We start from the raw sequence: 23478 nt of genomic DNA on the forward strand, positions 1-23478 counted from the left end.
AATCGATAAAAAAAAATCTAGACGTGGTTTCGAACAAACTAATGATGTAGAAGTGTTTGTTTTGAGGTCCTCTAACAAACGCCATCGGAATTTCTCTTGTGCGAGAAAAAAAGTTGAAATTTGTCGAACGGTGAAATGGATAAATATGTCATGGTTTCATTTTCGAAGTAAAAAAATTAATGCAAAAAGACTTTTGACATATCATAGCGTTTATCTACCGATAGTCTTAGAATGTAAGCCTCAATTTGGCTAGACACGTTGTTAACTTTGGCCATAGTGTGTGGAAGAATTTGGATTACGTGTGTAATTTGTTACATTTAAAAATGAATAGAGTAGAAATAAGATCAATGAAGAAAACAAAAATGTATCTTATTGATTAAATTTTCTTTAAATGTCTAGTGCAACGCCCCGTTAACGTCAAAAGTCGACCACGGTTACCGATTCCCGATGACGAAGATCCGTACAGCATTGCCGGAAATAATTGCATTAGCAATGAAAATTCAGATAGTTCTGGATACAGCGGTAGCAGCAATAGTAACGGTGAGAAAACTGCATTTATTTACAATAAATAACAGAATTCAAAGCACTCAGCTGATGGCCGATGACTTGATTAAAATGCGACAATATTATGACTGCAATTCTCGACCTCTTTTGAACTACCAGCGGAACAATTTGTATGAAAGAATGAATCTTAAAAAAAAGTACTCAGATCAGAATTGTTTGAGTGTGTGGGGAATTTCCACAAAGCTATTCGATCTGCACGAATGTCACAAGCAAATCGGTTTGTTTACTAAAAGACCTTTTTTCTGTCGCCCTATGTTTTGTGTGGATAACCGCATCAGTGACAATCGCACAGCAACAAGCAAAAAAGCAGTTATGCCTCCTACTGTGTTCCTGTTCGTCAGCCGGTGACGACAGATCGAAAAAATGTTGATTTAATTAAATTAAAAAGTCATTTTTTTTCAGTTCATGTTTACATTGTTATTCTGTTTCATATTATCAACAGGATGGAAAAGTAAATGTTTGCATTTATTTTATTTCTTGTTGTTTCGTTTTGTCTGTTCTACATGCATCCACATAAAATCATATACATATACAATATATTTATATTGTTGATGTGAACAACTAATGTAAAATCGGAAAATGTCCATTTCGTTGCTGAATTTTTTTTTCTCTTCTTATTCTTTTCTTCTGAAGGTCATTCATCGGTGGCATCAACACAAAGAGAACGAGATCAAAAGTTTTACATGGTGAATACGTCACAACAACAATCGAAACCAAAACGCAGCAGCAGCGGTAGTAGTAATGGTAGCAACGATCAAAATCCACCACAGCTTCCTCCACGCGATACCAGTATTTATTCACATGAATTACCTATGGTACGTACCAAAATGTAGACAAACTTGGCTTTTTGTTGTCTTCAATAAAGATCGATATATTCAAAAAAAATTCGAGATCAATGGTTAAGGTTCAATAATACAACGATATACTTGATTTGCCCACGCCTGTCCTACCCAATATGTAATACTGCTGAAGAAGAAGAAGAAGATTGCGCGATGCAATAGCAGTGCATTGAGATGCACCAATTTTTTTCTTTTCTCTCTCTCCATTATTTTCAAGTTTTGGCCGTCTTTTTGTACCTTTAATCACACAGTGATCGGACGGAAGGAATAAAATTCGTTTCGAATAGGCTTCGAAGTCGAGCAGTACATTATAATTCATTGTTGCCATACAGACTAACATGAGCACAAAACCACAGCCACATGTACATTTCAATTTTTTACTGTCTAGCCAGCCGGATGATGAATGGCTTCTTGGTTCACATTCTTTTTTCTTCTGTCCAGTTTCATGAAAACCGAAAGTATTCTACTCCATTTACTTCTACTGAATGCTTTTCAATTATTTGTTTATTTATTATCTTCTACATCAAATTTATAACTCGTTCACGAAAAAAAACCGCCATAGTTTCATTGCAAATGGAGTATTGCCAGTTTTTAAAGACTATTGCGATGGATTGCCAGCTTCATAAAACTAAATTGCATTGATGGTGTGCATGCAGGAAAATGAGGAAGAAGCTTTGGAACATACGAAATAAAAAATGTTCTCATTTCGCACTGCGAACACAGATGAACATATTTCCTTGATATGCTCTTTTAATTATGTCTCACGTCACGTGTGCATACGCTTGTATTCAATTTATTAATGAAAGAATTATTGTCATTTCTCTCATTTTTGTATCGAAATGTGCTCACGGTTATTTAATTGCTTACTTCGTGTTGTCACTTTTCCCATTTATTCGGCATCTTTTGAAAAAACGCATTTTTTCCCTTACAGCCGGACTATGATGACGATGTTGAAAATGGTACCCATCAAAATAACAACAACAACAACAACAACATTAATAATACTATTAACAGCAACCATAATAATAATAGCAGTAAATTGAAATTATTCTTTAGAAGCAAATCAAAGGAATCGGAACGAAAGAAGCATGGTAAGTTGAAAAAAAAACGATATTGCTTACTTTTCGACGACCGATTCATTTATTTTGTGAACACTTTTGTTTGATTCAACAGTTATTGAAGATCCATATTACTGTGGATTAAGTGCTCGTGTACCGAAATTCGATCGAATTACTCCATTGAAAAAATCGAATAAAAATCAAAATGTCATTGTGCCAAAACGAATGTCAGTTGCATACTTGCAACACCCAATGATTTTTACGCCAACAACCGGAACATCAACCGGCAACGGGTATCCAGCGGTAAAGATCTTTTACATATATAAAACTTATTTCAGTACTTTGCTAAGCTCTAACCCTTGTTCTACAGCAACACCCGATCAAACCACAACAATTTACCAAGCAAAAGCAATGCCTAATGCCTCGACGCAATTATCAGCAAATGATGTGGCATGCACGCAGCATGGAAAGCGGTTTAGGTAAGTCACAATACTACTCAACACATGTCTATTTGCATTTTGATAAAATGGTTCTTTTTCCCTTCTATATTTAAAGAAATTGATCTTTTGAAATGATTCTTCTAAGTGGAATTTGTTGTTCATTTGACATTTCTTCCAAATATGTAGATTATCCATCCGAATTCAATCCCAACTCAAATTTCTTTGGACTCAATCGACAAGATCTTCGGAATTTAGCCAGACGTAATGTTTGAATGGATCAAAATTTTAGCTGATTTCAACCAAGTCGTTTTGTTTTACGGTATCCATTAAGTAGTTAGCTTATTAGGTTAAATTTTAATTAGCTCAACGTAAGTATACCATCTGAGATTGGTCTGAGCAAGAGAATATTTCATATCTGAATCAAAGACAGAATTTGAATTTTGGATTTATTCCTTAATTAGTTATTTCTACTTTAAATTTTTGGACACTGAATGGATCGATTGCTAGTTTTACTGCCAATTAGGAAAAAAAATTCGAATCTTATATGCGAAACGAACGAAAGTATAAATGCAAATAATTATGCTTTCAGTAGAAGCATTAGCATCTTAAGTACTGACGTCAAAACGTTGCGTTAAACTTTTCCATTTCATTCGTTTGATCTTAGCAATTTCCCTTATACAGTCATGGACAAAATTGAGCGTACGCCTATAAATTTTGTGTTTTATTTTTTCCAGTAACTTTTCATCTCAAATGTAATATATCAATGGGAAGTACATAAAAAATCAATAATATTGGCAATTTTGAACATCTAAATTGGCCGGCCAATAGGCGACTTATGGCTCTCGGTAAAAATGGCCAAAAATTCAAGCTTTTTCTCCAGCCGTTCGATTTGAAAAGTTTAAATGCAGTTTTGAAGGCCTTCAGGAGCAGATACTTTTAAACGCTGAAAACTTTCGGATCGCCTTCAATTTGGGCAAGTTATGGCCGTTGGAAAACCCAAAAAAATTTTGACGAAAATTTTCGTACGCCTATAACTTGGTTAAATTGTAACCGATTTCTATGTTTTATACTATTAAAATTATCTTCATTAAATGGGCTTTCCAACGACATATGACATTTCGCAATCAAACGCTTGGTTTAATTTTTCGAAAAAAATCGTCCATTTTTCCAACGGCCATAACTTGGCCAAATTGAAACCAATCAGAAAGTTTTCAGCGTTTAAAAGCATCTGCTCCTGAAGGCCTTCGAAACTGCATTTAAACTTTTTAAATCGAACGGCTGGGGAAAAAGTTGAATTTTTGGCCGTTTTTACCGAGGGCCATAAGCCGCCTATTGGCCGGCCAATTTTGATGTTCAAAATTGCCAATATTATTGATTTTTTATGTACTTCCCATTGATATATTACATTTGAGATGAAAAGTTACTGGAAAAAATAAAACACAAATTTATAGGCGTACGCTCAATTTTGTCCATGACTGTAGATATGTGTAGTATTTCATATTTCGAGCGATGCACGCGCGCTCATTTTTCAATGGCACAATGATGACATTTGGCAAAATTATGACTCAAAATGTTTTGCGATCATAATTTCAAACGATGAATATATACGAACGCGACATTTGTTTAATTTGCGGTGATTCTATCACAGAAATGTCACAAAATTATCAAATTAGATGAAAATATTTACTACCTGATTAAATGTATCCAACCCAACTGGGAATGGTCCCGACTAGTACATATAATATTTGTTTGTGTATTAGTTTAAAATGGCATGCGATCATTAAGTATTCTGTGATAAACTGTTCAAATGCAGGACGTAAACGCACAACAACAATGGTCGCAACAGTAACATAAGGAAACTACTATAAATACTCGAAAATTATTTTGTTTTTTTTTTTGGTCAATTAATCGTAAAATCATTCTTTTTTTTCGTGTCTTAACAACTAATTATCATATTTGTTTAAGGAGACGAATAGAATCAATGACAATAGTTGAAACACCACAAAAATGTGGGAACCGGCTCAAAAGATCAATAGAAACATGTCTGACCTTTTAAAATTTGGATTTTTATCAATATCAAATCATAAATTAATTTAGTGATCGAATATGAAACCGACAGAAAAAATGTCGAGGAAATGCGCATCTTGCTTCCACTGATCGATGTGCAAGCAATAATTTTGTATTCGCTAGCATTACTATTTATGTGGAGGCGTGTAATTTCAGATTTAGATTAGAGAAATTAAGCAACTCGAAAGACGCAGATTAAGTAAACCAAAATGATGGGAAATTAACTTGTAGATTAATGTATTCGATGGAACATTTTAGAGAAAAAAGGCCACAGAATAAATCAAATAAAATCAAATATCGAAAAAAAATCTACTAAAATAATATTATGCAAATTATTTTCCGGATATGGATATGTTTTTCGTTTCGATGGTTTATGTATTGTAGATTCGCTTTTTGGCTTCTTCGCTTTATGGAACTGCGAATTTGGAGTGAACAAACGCTTTTTTTCCTCTTGTGTTCTTCGCTGTTTGCTATGTTTGTACTCTCATCTTAGCTTGTATCAACGTATTCCCAAAACAAGTCTCATCGAAATCATCCCGTACCAAAATTGTCGTATCAATAGACGATGCTTGATCTAGCGAAAATGAATCGGCGTGCGCAACTCGTTGACCCTGAAATCATAGTGAAGGAGAAATTATAAATCATCTGATATTTCGTCCATAAGCAACCGGTGGGAATAGAAAAAAAAGGTCATTAAAAATGTGCGGCTTGCAATAAATCCTTTTGAACATTCATTCGGGTAATTAAGTGGGATGTTTCATTTTAATGTCACATGCATTATAAAAATTATTCCCCCATAAAATGAAAATCAAAAGAATTCGAAGAATATTTGAATTCTGTACTTCGCAACACTGGACGGGCAACACTAAAACATCTTTATATTATGGAAGCTGTAGCCGCAATGCTTACCATTGTATTTTGATTTCTCTATTTCTTTGTCATTTACATTTTCAGTCTAGGTAAACTAACGACTAGTTATGAACTGGAATACGTGTGAAAAATGAATTCGGACTCAAATTATTAATTTCCCACCGAAAAAAAGAAACATTTGAAAATAATGGCATCTTGAATATTTTTCCCGTGATCTATGCCTAAAAATTCAGCCCAAAATGAAATTTAAATTGATATTACAAATTATAAAACTTAGCAACGAATCGAGAAACAATTACACATTTTACAAATGCTCGCCAGAAAAAATCAAGTTAGCAGATTGCAGAACATTTTGTTGAGAGCCATGCGACATTCAATATTTTTGTTCCAAATTGTTTGTTCACTTAGAAGATGTTGCTTGCTCTAACTCACAGTGTTGAATTCGGAATCAAATTAAAATAGCCATGTTTGTTTTCCATATTTTTGTGCGATTTGTTTACACTGCATGCACTTCATCGATGTAAATGGATGGCAAACTTGATTTCCGGCGATAAACGGTACTGGTTTTTTCCTGCCCATGTTTCGTACGAAGTTTCCTATAAAATGGAATGAATAAAAAGGTGAGTATTTCTGGTGCTTTTCTTGACTGAATCATAAAATACACCGCAAACGTTTTGTCCCGTGTGAATAAACCTGTGGTAACGTCTCATTATTATATCTTGGTCACCGAACGAGATTAGGTATACCTAGATAAGTTGAATTTTGTTTATTTTTTGACGCTTAAGGTCACCGAAACTGAGTGTCAAACAACAAAACAAATGGATGAAAATTGCTATGGACATGGGCAATCAAAGATTAAGTTGTGCATGCGGATGTAATTTACAGCTGGCCCGTATCTATCATTAATATTCAGAGGCATCTTTTTGTTATATTTACATACCTACCAACAAAACGACATATCTAAAATCAATTTATTCAATTTACAACTATGATAACACGGTGAGTATATTAGTATCCACGATAAAAGTACGGAAGGGAAAATGAATATATGGTAAAACGGGTGTTGTATGAGTCATAATATGTTTCCGATTGATTGAATAGCTGTAAAAGTGATACTTTTCCGGTCATTTGACATCTGATTACATCGAACCAATTGATTGATAAGTAGTCAATATCAAATACAATATGCATATCATAGCGGTTATGAGCACAGTGTGTTCAAGCTCATTGGGAACGATCCAGTCTTGAGTCAAACGTTGTATGTTTGCAAACTAGAAATATCAAAACACCAACCGAGTACATTATGAAACGGATCTCGATTCTTGTGAATTACATCATTCTATAAAAAATCAGTTTTGTAGCACCAACCAAAAAGTCTCATTCGAGAATGAAATTCCGGTAAATTTTAGATCTATTCAGTTGGTTATGCCGATCTTAAGATTCCGCAAGTTCTCAACACAATAACAATTCATATACTTTGATGCAAATGTATCGGCGGATCACACTTTGAACAGATGTTCGAATAAAAAATATTAAGTTTTTTTTTCTTTCAAAGATCGAAGCGACCAAAATTACAATAAATTGAAATGAGCGACTAGAAGTAAGGATTAAACCAGTTTTGGTTCAAATTACATTCGGGTCGAAACTGGTCAGCACCACATGTGATTAGTCTCTAAATGGAGACGACATAAGACAAAAGCATTGGAAATAATGTTATAAAATTGTTTGGGGTATAGCAACGGAGCAGCAGAAACAATAACAATCGGCGAAATATTTAAATTTGCTTGACATTTAAGCAAACCGATTGGAAGAGAGAAAAAGCGTTGTATGGAATTTTTGATTGAAGACGAATAAAAGGAACCAGAACAAAATCGAAAAAAATATGTGGCTTGAAAAATGTAAGACGTAAGCTGTTACGTATGCATATTAATACAAAAGTCACATTTAGTGTAATTGAATCGCCTCAAAGTTTAGAGTTGGCTTAAGGTGAATTGTTTGTTTTTCTATGCTAATGCTCTTATGAATTCAACACCGATCCGCGAATTTTTTTCTCAATTTAAGTCTCTTTCAATTTTTCACACTAATTTGCTATTTGATCCACAAGTGTTGCAGACAGATCTTGTCTATAATGAACAAAAACATTTTGAACGACATTTTCTATGGATTAGACATAGGCTGTTAGGAGAGTACCCATCTTTTTTTCAGCTCATTATTGAAACTCATTTACCACTGACCACGGTTTTGATAAAAACACTCGCTACAGTTTCAAATTGAAACTTTCAATTTGACATAACACGTGAAATAGTCATGCATAATATTTCGATATACAATTTTTCGGTCATATAGTATCAAAATGGTTTAGTGCGCAAATTAATGTGAGATTACTTCTCATTTAAGCTGCTTTTTTACATAAATATGCAACTAAATTACCAGAGATTGTATATTTGCTGCTTAGTAGGCCTGAGCTGAGCTGAATTTGCTAACTCAGGCGCCTGAAGCGGTATTTTAGCGCACTTCAGAGAGTAAAATAAGAGAAATTGAGAACTACCCAAAAAAAAAATTCAAGGATAATCGGTCATTAAGAAATATGATTGCACGTATTGAACATCAATTAGATTTCATGTTGAAATATTGATCTTAAAACTCAAACAATGTTGTTGACATTTCCTCCTTATCGTCATCGTCGTCATCAATCATATCGGGATCGACAAGATTATTTGCTTCAGGGAATACTTCTTTGAAGTATGGTTGTTCCCTTGACTTGCTTCCGACTGCAGTCGTAATATCACGTTCTCGGCGGTTTCTCACAGTCACGAATAAATTCGCCGCAACCATGTACAGATTTACAGGCAATAACATATCATTAACTATACTTAATAACATAATAATAACGGCCGATATTTTGGTCCAACATAACATAATAATAACGTTATTAAGATTCAGCATAATAATAACATAATATGTTACGAAATATGTTGGATTTTTCTTAATAAATCCTATGATTCGGCGCTAATAATATATTATTAACTATAATAATAACATATTATTAAGATACAATCTTAATAACGCTTTTTTCGCGCATTTTTTTCGCCGGAGCACTGACAAGTTGTTTTTTCACTGCGGAGTACACACATGAATTTTTGCACTGTTGCAATGAAATTAAAATGACTCTTTGAAACGGAATTATCATGTATTGAACTTAACCATTAAGTTTGAGAAATCGCCAGTCCAGACCTTGAAAGGATTAATTTACCATATTTTGTCTGCATTGTTATAGGTGTTTACACCGTACAGTGCTTGTTTTCTCTCCAGCTAGGGAAAAGAATGCGCGAAAAAAGCGTTATTAAGATTGCATCTTAATAATATGTTATTATTATAGTTAATAAAATGTTATTACCGCCGAATCTTAGGATTTATTAAGATAACACCCGATATAACGCATAACATATTATGTTATTATTATGCTGTATCTTAGTAACGTTATTAAGATAAAAAAAATCCCAACATAACATAATAATAAATATGTCTGGCAATAACATATTAATAACATATCGAAAATGTAAATCTGTACAACCATGGGATCCCATTCAGCAATATCGGGCAAATTATAGTGAATAAATAAATATTTATTCTCAGTTTCTAGATTTATGCATGTCCGAAGTATGTTCTTTAAGCGGTGATCCGCGCTTATGGTGCGTTCAACATCCGAGTTGTGTGGTGTACATGCTGCAATTTTGCCAAGCAAAGTGATCAGTTCCTTGAAACTGTCTCTACTTTCAACTGATTGACATAATTTGATGATGGTTTCCAAGAGACCCAAACCATTGTACAGTTTCCGAACACTCGTAATGTCTCGAAGCTGAAGCGACAAACTAGGTAAGTTCAAGTCTGGTGCGATTTTTGTATGGATGGCTTCAATGTCTGTGTTTGCATCAAATCTGATAAACGGTATAATCATTTTTACGAACGCATCGTGCGCGCGACGCGAAATTTTCGAATTTTATCGTTAAGAATATAAAAAATAATCATATGTTTGATGTTTATACTGCACCAATTTCAAAGAAAATCATGCCATCGATCGCTTGGTGATGATCTCGTTAATTGAATTGATTTAGCTGTAGTTGGGTTTTCTTTTTATCATTTCCTATATTTTGGGCGTACTTATCACGTCGTGAGTTTGGTTTGTCCTACCGCAATCATTTTCACAAACAAACTTCTGATTTTGGTTGGTGAAAATCCACAATTTTTTCATGGTTTTTGCGGCGTTTCTGAAAATTTTGGGCCGATTTGCATGTGCAATGCCAAAATAACACTGAAATGGCATACATAACATCATTTAAATTGGAGTTATTTTGTAATAATTGTATACGATTTGCAATTCGAACAATACAGCCAGGCCTCAAACTGCAGTTCAATTTAAAAATTGACACTTCCAGTGGACGTGGGTTAGTTGTAATTGATGAGATATAAGTAATCTTCATTAAAATTACAGTATCAGCTCCATCCCACAAAATCATTTCATGAAAATTACAGAGTCTAGATGAAAATAAAAACGCAAATATTTAAATAAAATGAAAAGTCAATTGTGAGACATTTTTGCCTGAATGTAGGCAACTCGAACTCAGTGCTTTGAACTTGCTTTTTCCCACAAAAATTTAACTAACATCTCAAGGTATACATACCGGGTATACTGAGCGAATTAACTTGTGAAATACAAAGACTTTCAATCATTTTTCTTCAACTCGGAACATAACTTGTTCGCATAAAAGCTCACTACAGAATATTTTTGATTCATAAGGTTAATTCCTCCGCAATCAATGAATTATAAACGTTAGCCAGTAATGAACAAGTGTGATGAGCTATTAATAAATACTTCTCTGAAATTATGTGCAAGTGCATTCTTTTCATTTATGCGGGAGAATATCCATCGATGATGCCTAACATATTCATGTATGTATTCGACACATGCATATCATTTGGAATTGGCACTTTGTACACGCCACTCGAATCGGGAATAAATGAATCCAATTAGTTGTTGTTTCTTTTTTTAGCTCAAACATTCAATCTGTTCAAATATTTGGAAAGAATTAACATGTATTCGAAACTTGAGCAGATAAAATTAACACCGAACAAAGGTCCATTTAGAAAATCCGGAAAGACTTATCAATGCAAAATACCGAAACAAATGCAGTTGACAGCATAAAAAAGATAAAAGACGTCGCAAGTGATACTCAGCCAGCGGCAGCACTTTTCGCAGTTGGCTGGTTGTTAACATTTTTTTCTACAACAAGTGATTTGGTTCAATGCCAACACATGAGTCTTCACCCATACATGTATCTGCCTTTATGATCAAATTTTTTTTATGAATGCACCAAATCATGGTTTACCAGGGGTACATCGGTGTTTTGCTTTAGTTCAATTCACATCATCAGATCCACCTAAATGGACACACAACAAATTTACATAATCATAAAATTATGCTTCGATATGTTATGATTATGATTATGATTATCTGCTCATAATATCAATTATTTTGAGCATGTTTACCGCGTCCCTGAAAGTAAAATGATTTTTTTTTGTAAAAATCCATTGTGGCACGTAATTGCGAGGCCTTTGTTTCGGGAAGACCATTACTAATTCCGTCTCGTTTCTCTTTCGAGACATTTGCTCCACAATGTGGATGCCAGCACACATTATATTGAGGATACATGTATAGTATATTGTATATTGAAGAATAAAAGGGAATTTCGACAGAAGATAAAGTTTAAATTATTCGGAGGTCTATACGTGCAAAATCAATTAGCATTAATGTTTTTTCTGTTTTAGTCTTCGTTTTGGCCAGTTGATTTTGGTCTGTACCACATACATCTTTATGCATACAGACATTTTCTTCTTATCTTCTATATTCATCTCATTCTGAAACAAAATCATTAATTTGGTTGTTTTTGTGCTTGGGATAAAAATTGTTACACGCGTTTTTATCAATGTTGAAGACAAAATTTAAACGATTGCATTTCACCTTGTTCGCTATATGTCGTAAATTGTTCTTGCTGTTTTCTCCCTGCTTATTGTAATATTTGAAACTGTCAATTAAAAATCTATCGGCGTTTTTGTTTCATTAAAGCCGTGACTGGCGTCCCCTGCGTCACAGCTTTGGAATTAAACGAGCTGAACATTGTATTGGGCCCGCATGTGTGCCCACACTGATGACGCTGTCCAACATTATTTTCATAAATTTAGTCATTTTTTTCGCTGGTCAAAACTGATTAACAAACAAACGCCAAAAGTTATTTGTATTCACCAGCGCCGTTTTTATTTGCCTGCTCCAATGTGCATAGCACGATCATCCCGAATTTTTTGCTTTCGTTCATACAGAGTGTGTGTGAATGACTATTATTATATAATTTTCGGTCAACAGAAGAAGAGGTAAATACGAATCAAATACAAGAGGCAGAAAAAGTGCATTAAACATACTGCTAAATGCTAATAATCATCACAACAGGTCAATAATCTGGCTCATATCACTTGCCTGCGTCGCTTTGCATCTCTTGTGTAAATTGCATTGCAGGCAAATGCGGCTGATATGAAATTTGCACAATAACAAGTTCAAACCATCCAATAAATATAGCGATTTTATCGTTTTGACAGACTTTTTTTTACAGTATCTTTTCTCTTCGAATGGCAGGCACGGTCGAGAGCCACCCGCCAAATGACTCAACAAACAAAAATGTATTCACATAGTGAATAAATCAAGATGTATACGAATAATTTGTGTATTTAACGGTAAACGGTTAACGAAAATAAAAAAATTCTGTGCATGCGAGAGACATTGAACAGCATTTCGTCGAAATGACTCGACACAAAAAAAAACCATTTCGAATTATATTTTCGGGGAATGGCATTTACTGCAATTTCAAACATGTTCTATTCATTTCGCTTATTTGTTTGATCTGAATCGGTGTCCATGTACTTGTTGAATGAAGGAACGTGTACCGTTTGTTTTTTTGGCTGAGTGTTTTCGGTGTTATTCATTTATCATTAACACATTTTTAAATCAAAAACACGTTTATGCTGAATTTATAGCTTCAGATTTGGTTCTTCGATTTCTGTGATTCATCTTAGTTTTTTTTTCACACCTTTTATGTAAGTCTCTTCGAGAATGTTGTTCACGTGAATTGGCTACACATGAAGATGTATTACATAAAAACTAATAACCAAAGCCTTCCAATTAAAGAAGCGTCGCAACCATTAAATATTCTTTCAAGAAACGCCGAAAACATTTTATTTATGACTCTTGTATGCACATACACACAGAGACCGGAACTCAACGGACCGTCCGAAAAAAAAAAAATTGGTCCACTTCGCCGAATTAGAATCGAAGTTGAAGTGAGTGCACAGTTCACGCTGCACATGCTATGCCAATTTCGCATGGAATCGTTAATAGAAATGAATAAGGGGCATAAGGAACATAATGTCCGAAAATTGTGCTTGATAACCGGTTTGCCCAATACACTTTGTGTTTTATTTACAAGAATAAATGTTATAAATATATTATCATTTTTTTTTCTTCTCGTGTTCGAAGCACGCACACAAATTGGCTGCATTAATTCCACTTCGAGAATCGACATCAACTCAAAAATACCCAAACAACATTAGGATTCACTCTTCATTTCTTTTTTTATCGCTGATTTTCGGCTCTCGTTTGCGCAAGACAGACGAGGTGAGATTGCAAAGTACGAAATGTTGCACACACACAAAAACAACAACAACAGGAGAAAAAGTCGAAATATCACCGAAACGGAGAATATTGCGAATGCAGCATGCCATGAACAATGAACACAAATTAAGAATCTGGTCAACAACAGGTAAAATGTGTGTATTTATTCATCGAAATCGAGATGAAATAAGAAAACCAGATGAAACATACAAAACGATAAGCCCGCACATCGTAGCCTGCAAATGTGGCCGTTATTTTGCGAACGGATAAGAAAATAATAATGTAACCAGAACAGAGCCGGCAACAACTTTCGATTGGGAGGACAAGGCATTGAACAGACAAATGCACGTCTAAATAACGAAATGAGTTCTTTTTTCTTTCAATTTTTCATACTGTAATTTCTCTTTCACAGACGCTAATTACACGCATTTTCGTTGTTGAGACACACAGTGGTCACAAAATTTATTTATGCGATACGCACAAGACATGAAATCGCACATTTAATTCGCAATATCTTGTGTGTGTCTTGTCACTACTTACACATACAAATTGATTTAATTATGGCAATGAATAATCTGTTCGCTCTTTATTGGCACTTGTTCTTTATGTTACACGGATGAAAATGTTGCGAACATTGTTGAAATTATACGATTTACGTACGCTCAATTTAGGCCTGTTTGCCGCACCAATAAATGCATGCATATCAAAATGCTTTGAGAAAAATGGAATTATAATGAGAAAGAACAGTTAGGCAAATAAGGGATCGCAATCCTCCTGTCCGTATACGTTATACAGAAATACGATGAACGAAGCAAAATCACGAATGAAGAGTGAAGTTAAACGCAGCGCAAATTAAGTTTTGATTTGGCAAGTATATGAAATACGACATCTATCACACCATCAATTGGGTGCGTATTCAATGAACGACAACGGCATTGGCCTCCTGTTGGCAATATCGGATCAAAAAACAATTACCACATATTTTCTCATCTCATCAACACACTGTTGCTATACTTGCTTGGAGCGATTCGTTCTGCTCACAAACACACAGTGAAACGTCGGCAAATGCGAATTCTATCAAATTCTATCAGGCCCAAACAGACCGGTGAGGCTGTGGCATTCAATTATAATCAGGTTTTATATTACATTACATTGCGATGAAACTGAAATACACCAAACAAAATTTTTTTTGGATCGATCTGAACGAGAGAAATGCACAGCGCTGTGTGTGTTTACTGCTATTAGTTTTTGCAGTTTCCGTTGACTGATGCAACATTTTCGAGCTGAGCGTGCGTTTAGTGATACATTTTATGCGTTTGTTCTTTCGTTCAACCGTCAAACTTGTGTGCACAATGAACCTCTTTAGCGTCTTTGTTCAACGCCTTTTCCATTTCTCTGCGCAGCTATGTCATATATTTAATTATTGTTTTATACAGTCCAAACGGATCGGTAACAACAGAACTCACCATTGGGTTTATCAATTGTTTGAGCAAGAAAATTGTACTTTTATTTTCTGGAATTTCATACAATGATAACAGTTATGATATTTTAATGCCAGTAATTGATTGATACGAATGATGTAAGACGCATGTTTTGGCCCGCTGAACAACGAAACACAAGTGAATGGCAAGCAATAAAACGGTGAAAAAATCATGCATTTGAAATTCTTTTTTCGCACAATGAACTGTTATACCTACACTTAACCCGGTAATTTATAATCAATCGCGGTGGTTATTGAACTTGGTCACTGGGCTCTTGAATTTGTTTCCATTGGAGCCGCCTCTTGATTTTTGGTATCTTCTGACTCACGCTTTATGTTGCGTCTTATATAATTTTGATATATGCAATAAAAGATATGGGAAATCAAACAAAAGGAATTGGTTTTTGAATGATCAACATTTATTTGCAAAGGCAATTTGTTGCGATGAGATATGCGATACCCAATAATCCAACATCATTCAATTCAACGTGATCGATTTTCATCATTATGCAAAAACCCTTGCATTCTTGCTTTGAGTTTTCATAACTGTGCGTGCGTGCAAAAGATTCATGTAATCGCAAGTTATACATTGCCTAACTTTATGCACGCAATACGATATTCTGCTCAACCTTCTGAACTCTGAGCGGAAACATCACATCTTTGAATCACTCTTCTCGCATCAAATGCATCCTTTCAATAGCTCTACAGACATGCTCAACTGAACGGAATGAGTGTTCGGTTGAACAATAGAAGTAAAAAAAAATGAAACTTCCTAGTTTTGGAACCGAATTTCGGATAAGACCATGACAAACAAATCTGAAACTCGAGATGTGTTCTTTTTTCATAATTATCTGCGCCTCTGTTTGCAAATCTCTTCGAAGATTGTATGGCTAAGACAAAAATAATTAGTTTACTGGAAACAAAGTTTGTGAGAAAAATCATTGGTTTTAAGGCTATTCAAGGCGCCGACTTCGCACAGTAGTAACAATCCCATGTGCAAATAAAATGACTAACAGTCACTCAGTTGAATGTAGCTGTATGTAGTGATACACAACTAAAACTGGCTAAGATGATTGAAATCATGCGTTTTGTATGGAGAGAATCACGTTTAGTTATTCTTTCAGTCACGAGACTAATTTGGGACATTTTGACTAAGAGTGATTTGTGATTAAATTTAACTGCAGTTGCTTATTTTGTTCGAGACAATCACTTTTATTCAGTCAAAATGTCCCAAATTAATCGACTGAATAGTCAGTCAAAAATTTTCCGCACGGAAAGACAATTTAATTAGCCTTCGGATAGCATGTGTGTGGATCTTTGATTTGCATTTACCAAATGAACAACCATTGTCTGCAAGAACACCAAACCATTATCACTTATTAATACCGCGAATAACGCGAAAATCCATGCACTTTCACCGAACTGATACGAGATAACTACATGAAGTCTTTGTGCCTGAATGCTGTTTCGATTTATGTAAATTTCAATATGGTTTAAGGTGTTGATTCAAATATTTGAAAGAAAAAAAACATTCGACTGACAACATGAGCGGAGAAAAACCCAAAATGAACCTTTACTCGTAAAACATAAATTGTGGGGGAATTTCATCTTCTACGTAAGACGACAGGCGATTGATAAAGTTTTTACTCATAAATTGATCGAAAAAACGATCCATTGCAACTGGAATGTGGTAGGGGAGAGTGGGGCAATTCCGGACACTACAGGTCTCTAGTTAAAACTAGTGCATTAGAATTCATTATTTTTCCAAGTGTTATATACCATTTTAAAGCTTGAACCTTTAGCTACAAAATGGAACTTTCGGTTTTTGAAAAAATGCAATAGTATGTGCGCTATGTCGCTTAAAAGGTGACCACCTCAAAATCGGAAATCCAAAAAATGGTGGGACAAATTCGGACACCACATCTGCACTTATCGACCAATGATGCAATACTGACTTGGTCAAATACGTTTGGTGACATAAGTCGTCAATGCATCTCCTCATCAAGACGCGTTCATAGAGACCTCCCACGGTCCGATACACCGAACCAGTATAAAGTTATTCACAGTGTCCGGAACTGCCCCATGTCCGAGTTTGCCCCACTCTCCCCTAAGTGTATTACAATCGATAAAAATCAGAAATGAAATGTACGCGGTATTTCATCTAATTGAACAAATCATTTAGCCTATGTTAAAAATTACTGCTGCTCCAATGTATTAATTCTGATATTGAACGAGATATTGTTGAGAGGAGAAAAAAACACACATAAAAAAAATACGAAACATCACTTCTAATGAGGTACTCTTTCTTCTTATTTGGAACGGCAAGAGGCGACAAATAGAAAGCACAGCTCGCGTTCAGCTCAAGGGCTTTTTGATTTAAATGTATGATGAGATGAAAAGTGAAGAAGAAAAGTGAAAATCATGCAATGGATGCTTGAGCTTCATACGATTGAAATGATCTGATCAAAGTTCGTTTTGTACATTCATTGCTAAATGAATTACATGACAAAACACGGGCGCGTCCAAATTAAGCACATTATATCATTTAATGTGTTGGCAGCAATTAATGGTCGGTTCCATGTCGGCAAAATGACAAAAACCGTTGTCAAGATTACCACTAACAAATAAAATCAATTCATTCGAGCGTTTCCAACTGAAGTGTCGATCACTAGCCCATAGATTGACTATTCACATTGAAAACTCTTGAAATAAATCATGTCTCACAATCAGCCACACATTCAATTTTCATACAACTTGGCAGCCTGTCAAACATATAGTCAAGCAAAGTGAAGAAGATACGCACGCGATCTAAACGTCTTCGCCCGTGCTGTGAACTACCTATTCGAAATTTATCATGATAAACTTTCAAACCGAAACGCAGCAAATCAGACCGTTATCATTTTAAATAATCAAAGATTCATATCAGCCACACAAGACTTTGAATGAATTGCGTGAAGCGGAAACCGTGCTCATTTATCCACTACACAAACTTAACACATTTTCATGGCTCCTACAAACTTTTACAACTTAATATGTTCCCAGCAATAGTAAGAGTGAAACGTTTATTCCCAAATCAATCTCATTTTTGGAATAACAAGCGTAAACGATCCAATTATAGCTGTGTAGACTTTCTTTGATGAGAGTCACATAAAATTATTGAAAGTAGCAAACGATTCCGCATTTTTCTCTTCGTTCGAATCAATCATCATTCAGTAGTTTAGATATGCATGTTCGTTATCGAATCCCAGTTAACCCTTTGACGACCAAAACTGAACGGCTGGGAATTTTGCAATCCTGATTGCAGATTCGTGCTCAGCGACCCCAAAAATATTAACAAAAGTGTTATCAAAAATTAATTTTTTTAATTGCAAATATGAAAAAAATGATGGGACATATGTGTCCCATTGGTCGGTAAAGGTAACTATTTACCTTTATTTTTCTATGAAAAAAACATGTCTCCCATAAGAACTACGTGTTAAATCTTTTCCATTTTTAAAATTTATAGAATCGTTTTAAACCAAAAATGGTTTGAATCGTGCTTTGTTGTGCCCATTTAATCACGAATTTAACGATCTTTTTGTAAATTTGTGTGTTCCAAAATTCGCGAAAAGTGGTTGAAATACAGGGAAATCAGTGGTAATTATTTACCTTTACCGACCAATGGGACACATATGTCCCATCACACCAAAAGCAATAAAAATTTGAAACAAAATTTTTTGTAGAAAAGGCGATTATCCTTAGAAAGTAACAGACACTCCGTACAACATTTCCAATTTTCAGCTTTAAAAGTTGTACCCTTCAAATTATATAGGGTTTGGCGGAATTTGAAAAAAAAGTTAAGATTTTTCGACTTTGAAGTGTTCTATTTGAGCACAGTGATGTAAAATATCCAATATTATGGTACTTTCTGGTAGCTACATTCATTCTCTTCCAAAAGAAACCAATTTTATCGAAATCGGTCTAAAAATGTGGAAATTATTGACGAAAAACAAAATGGGACATATGTGTCCCAAAGGTCGTCAAAGGGTTAAATGACATTGTTGTTTTTATCATTCGATTAACATTACTTATATGAATATTCAATTCTTCAAAGATGTGCCGAAATGATTCCGTATAGGGCATTGGAAATAACGAACTGAAGGGCCCAACACTTTTTGATGTATTTTATTTCTTCCGATCTGATTTGAATAAGGTGGGTTTGAAGTTTTTTGAAGACGTTCATTCAATATTGAAATGATATAGTTCACTTAATTCTTTGAATAATGTATTGTTTTGAGATCATAATAGATTACGTGGAAATGGTTTTGAGCAATTAAAAGCAATTTTGGCTGAAAAAGTATATACTGGTAGGAATATGTCAATAGACAGTGGATGTAACCATATTTGTTTGCTAATTTGTATTACAGAGGCCATTTTTAATCGAGTTTTTGCTTAATATGTGACAAGTTAGTCACGGAAATCAACGGTAAGAAGCAGTAAAAATTCAATTCAATTCACTCACTTCAATGAACCAAATCAGTGGTTGTAACAATAATTGTAAAAATCATAGTCGTTATAACGGCCTTTCTATTGATATATACATATAAGCCATACAATATGCTATTTTAATATGAATTATTGAACATTTTTCAATCGAAGTGCATTTGCATGATGAAGAGCACGATTTTGGGTCTGTTGTTGCATTGTTATTCGACTTTTAGATCTTTCTCGCAATCAAAGTTCAAATCTCTTTCAACGCGAGCGTTTTTCACTATTCTATTCTTCTAGCTGTGATGATAATCTTCATCTTTCATTTCACATTACCGTTCAAACTCCTCCTTTTATTCTTTGGAGTGCCTCAGATTAATTTTTTTTCTCGCTTTTTTCTCTTTTTGTTTTGTTTTACCATCCAATCCATATATTCTTATCTGATTGAATTTACAATATGTTTTGAAATCACTGCCATTTGCGTTGATCATGCCCGTTCGATATCAAACGAAAGTACTAGCGACAAGCAAAAGCAAAACAAACACACGAACACCCATGGTAATTGCAATGTTTGAAATCTTGAAAGTGGCAGACATAATGCACTTATGGGTACACGAAAAAAAAGTACACACGCCGATTTCTATAGTACACTTTTCCATAGCCAGTCCATTTCCTTTCAATTCAGTTCAGTTCACTACAGTTTAGTTCATTTTAGTTTATTTTCAAACTGATTATCTCATGCTTTTCATGACCCATCGCTTTGTTTGCCACACGCTCATACATATTTGTATGTAGAAAAAAAGTTAGATCACACAACTACAGAACGGAGAGTATGGCAATTCATTAAACATTCGAACGTAAATCGACTAATATTTCTATATAAAATGTGTTGAAATCAAAGCAACAACACAAGCACTATTGAGGAAAACCAGCAGTAAGAAATTCAAATGAAAGTGAAAATCGATAGAATTGTACAGAAGGTAAATACTCTCGCATCGTACAGCTTCATCGTTATTGTTGTTGTTGCTGCTGCTGTTTTTATGTGCCTTCATTGGAATCAAATGAATAGAATGAAAGCGTAGCCACTTGTGTTGGTCTTGTGATTTGTAGGGGAAATGAACAAGTCACATGATGTGAATGTGTTGCACACATATTGCTTTGAATAGCCAGGTAGAGTATGCAAACTAACTAATTAAAATAGTATGGAAAAAGCACAAAAATTATGACCATCGCACAAACGCACAGACAGAAAAAGAAGACGAAACATGTGTGTAGCGCTCATAGAGATTTCGTTAGGTAATCGTTTGCTATATAATCAGTTACTTTGTAATAGTACCATACACTATACCTTTTGACTACTTGCCTCAAACTCACATAACTCAACAAATCGACATATGAATGTTGAATCGGTCGGCATTTCAATCTACACAAATCCTACTTATAATTCGATCTTTATCTATCTTGATCTATTCAGTCATCAATGGTTTGGCTTTTAAAGTAAAATATTTTCCGATGCTGAGTTCTACGTCAACACTATTTGGCCGTTCGTAGCCAGATAATGCAAACAATATTCGTATGAATGCCCATTTTACTCATTTTCAGGATCACATTTATTTCGTTTGGTCCCGAGATGAAAAGTGGCGTAGGATTTGCAACGATTATATTTGAACACATGTTTTTGGTATAGTTTATTACAAATACCGCGATAATTTGGCACGAATAGTGTCCATGTGACTTACATTTGTAGTGTACACTGAAGTGGCTTTATAGATATCAACAGATGAAAAGTATGGAATCGTTAGCTTACTAAGAGATTTAGCCAATTTTGCGAATTCGAAATGAACGCAACGAGTTTGTTATTTATAACTTTCTGACGGTCAAAATAGAATGGATTGCGTAAAAATTCTTATGAAATCCCTTTTTCAGTCACTTGGGTGTGCCAAATAAATAGATATATTAATGACATAAGTGATACTGCTGTCAAAACCACCTCAATAGTACCTGTACATTCCTTAGTTTGAGTATCTCTCAAGGGGCATATCACTCAGAATGTCAATATTTTTGCATAAAATTTCACCATGACTCGTAACACCTCATTCTTTTGATTTCTTCTTCGTCTGTGGATGCCCCCTAGTTATCATAATGCAATGTTGTTTCAACTTCGATGAATACATTTGTAAATTTAGAGAATCCGCACGTTTGATTATTCCGAGGAGCTCGAAAGGATTGTATTAATTAAACCCGTTGTCAAAATAGTTACAAGCATTTGACATTTTTTTTACTATATATTGCAAATCACTTAAGACTAAAAAAAGTTCAGTCCATAAAAGAGTTCATGTTCCATTGTGCACACATACGGTTTATTTAAGAACGGCCATACCTGTCAGTTGAAAGTCGACTTAAATTTCTGTTTTCTTTTCCGTACTTTATGCTTGTTGTCGATAACCTGCAGCCCATGTAATCTCATTCAAAGACGTGATCTGAAACTATGATTAATTAATTCATAAATGTGGTGCAGATTCTGCCGGAAAATATAAAATACGGAAACAATTCCAATCGGAATTCCTATCAAGTCATTTTTGTACTCCATGGCTCCGATTATCAATACATTTGGACGATTTGTCGTTGTTCTTATTTTCAAAACGTAATACTTCAAGTTGCAAGACCATTCAGCAACCGATGACATAATAATTTATCAATCCGTTTCGCTAACCTTTTGTATTTTGTAGCATTTTACAATCAATTACATCACATTTCCTTGATGTGCATCATACCAATGCAGGGGGGTAAGCTAGATTGACTGCTCTTTATTTTTCCAGACAATTTATTCTTTATGTATGACTGTCCAGTAGGGTGTTTTCGGCATCATTTAATCAAAAAATGGTATGCCTCATTCGATAGATCTCAAAATTCTGAGTCGATTGATAATATTTTTGTCGCGGATGGACTTGTGATGACACTTCCCGAAGCTGGAAACAAAAACAGTTTTATTATGAATTTCCATAGTAACCTGTGATAACCAGATTTGATTTGAAATTTGAAAGCAACGATTTGACAAGAAAACATAAAATTGAATCTAGCTGTCACACGTTACTATAGAAATTCGGAATAAAACATTTTTCGTTTTTAGTTTCGGGAAGTGTCACCACAAGTCCATCCGCGACAAAAATGTTATCAATCGACTCAGAATTCTGAGATCTATCGAATGAGACTTACCATTTTTCGATTGAACGATGCCGAAAACACCCTACTGTCCAGTTTCAAGATGAATAGTTTATATGTTTTTTTATATTGTGAACTCTGTTTTGTATCCCCCACATATAAAATATACCGGTATAGTGTGTATGTAAATATTTGATCTGTTGAATTTCTTATTTCATCAAAAATCAACAAAAACAAACACGATGTGGATTAAAGTTGCGCGGTCCGTTTCGTATTCGATTGAAAATTTCAAACGGATCGATTGACTGACTGGCTTAATGGTTGCAATGAAATAAATAAAAAACGTTTTCAATGAACTCCAAGTAATTGATGGACAATTGGACATGTACAGTACATTGTACAATGAAAGATTTCGCACTAGCAGTTGAGGCACAGCACTATAGCTATGGCCACAATCATTGTAGTCTATTTCGTATATTTTATAATATCAATTAATTCGAAACATTGATAGCCGTTTAAAGTTCAACCATGTTTTTGATTGGCAACTGATGTATACCATGCTTTGTTGTGCTATGCGCCAATGCAACCACTTAGACTATATCTAAATTGATTAAGTTTTTGGGGCCAATCGTTCACACCATCTCCCCAAAGGTCATCTATCAAAATGAATGAAAAATGTCATTCGTGAATCAGACGATTTCTGACCGAAAAAACAGATTTACGAGCTCCATTCACATCACATTGAAATTGAAAGTATTCGAACAGAAAATAATCCAAATTCAGAAAGAAAAAAAATCCGATTTGAATGACCCCG

At 34.6% G+C, this 23478-nt stretch overlaps 1 protein-coding gene across 2 annotated transcripts in view; it reads left to right on the plus strand.

The window, feature by feature from the left end:
- The window catches only part of LOC129574158 (kinesin-related protein 10-like), a 47168-nt gene extending 43944 nt beyond the window's left edge, over window positions 1–3224 (plus strand). The window contains exons 6-11 of one of the 2 annotated variants that reach the window (XM_055455664.1): window positions 400–540; window positions 1198–1379; window positions 2335–2494; window positions 2577–2764; window positions 2832–2940; window positions 3017–3224. In XM_055455664.1, coding sequence (XP_055311639.1) covers window positions 400–540; window positions 1198–1379; window positions 2335–2494; window positions 2577–2764; window positions 2832–2940; window positions 3017–3036 — 800 coding nt within the window. In that variant the 3' untranslated portion in view covers window positions 3037–3224. The remainder of the gene's footprint in view (window positions 1–399; window positions 541–1197; window positions 1380–2334; window positions 2495–2576; window positions 2765–2831; window positions 2941–3016) is intronic. The other variant, XM_055455663.1, reaches the window with a different exon arrangement.
- Window positions 3225–23478: the final 20254 nt, after the last annotated feature.

The sequence above is a fragment of the Sitodiplosis mosellana genome, unplaced genomic scaffold, assembly GCF_009176505.1.
Source record: "Sitodiplosis mosellana isolate CC-2019 unplaced genomic scaffold, AAFC_SMos_1.0 Smas_scaffold_6150, whole genome shotgun sequence".
In the NCBI taxonomy this organism is placed as follows: Eukaryota; Metazoa; Arthropoda; class Insecta; order Diptera; family Cecidomyiidae; genus Sitodiplosis; species Sitodiplosis mosellana.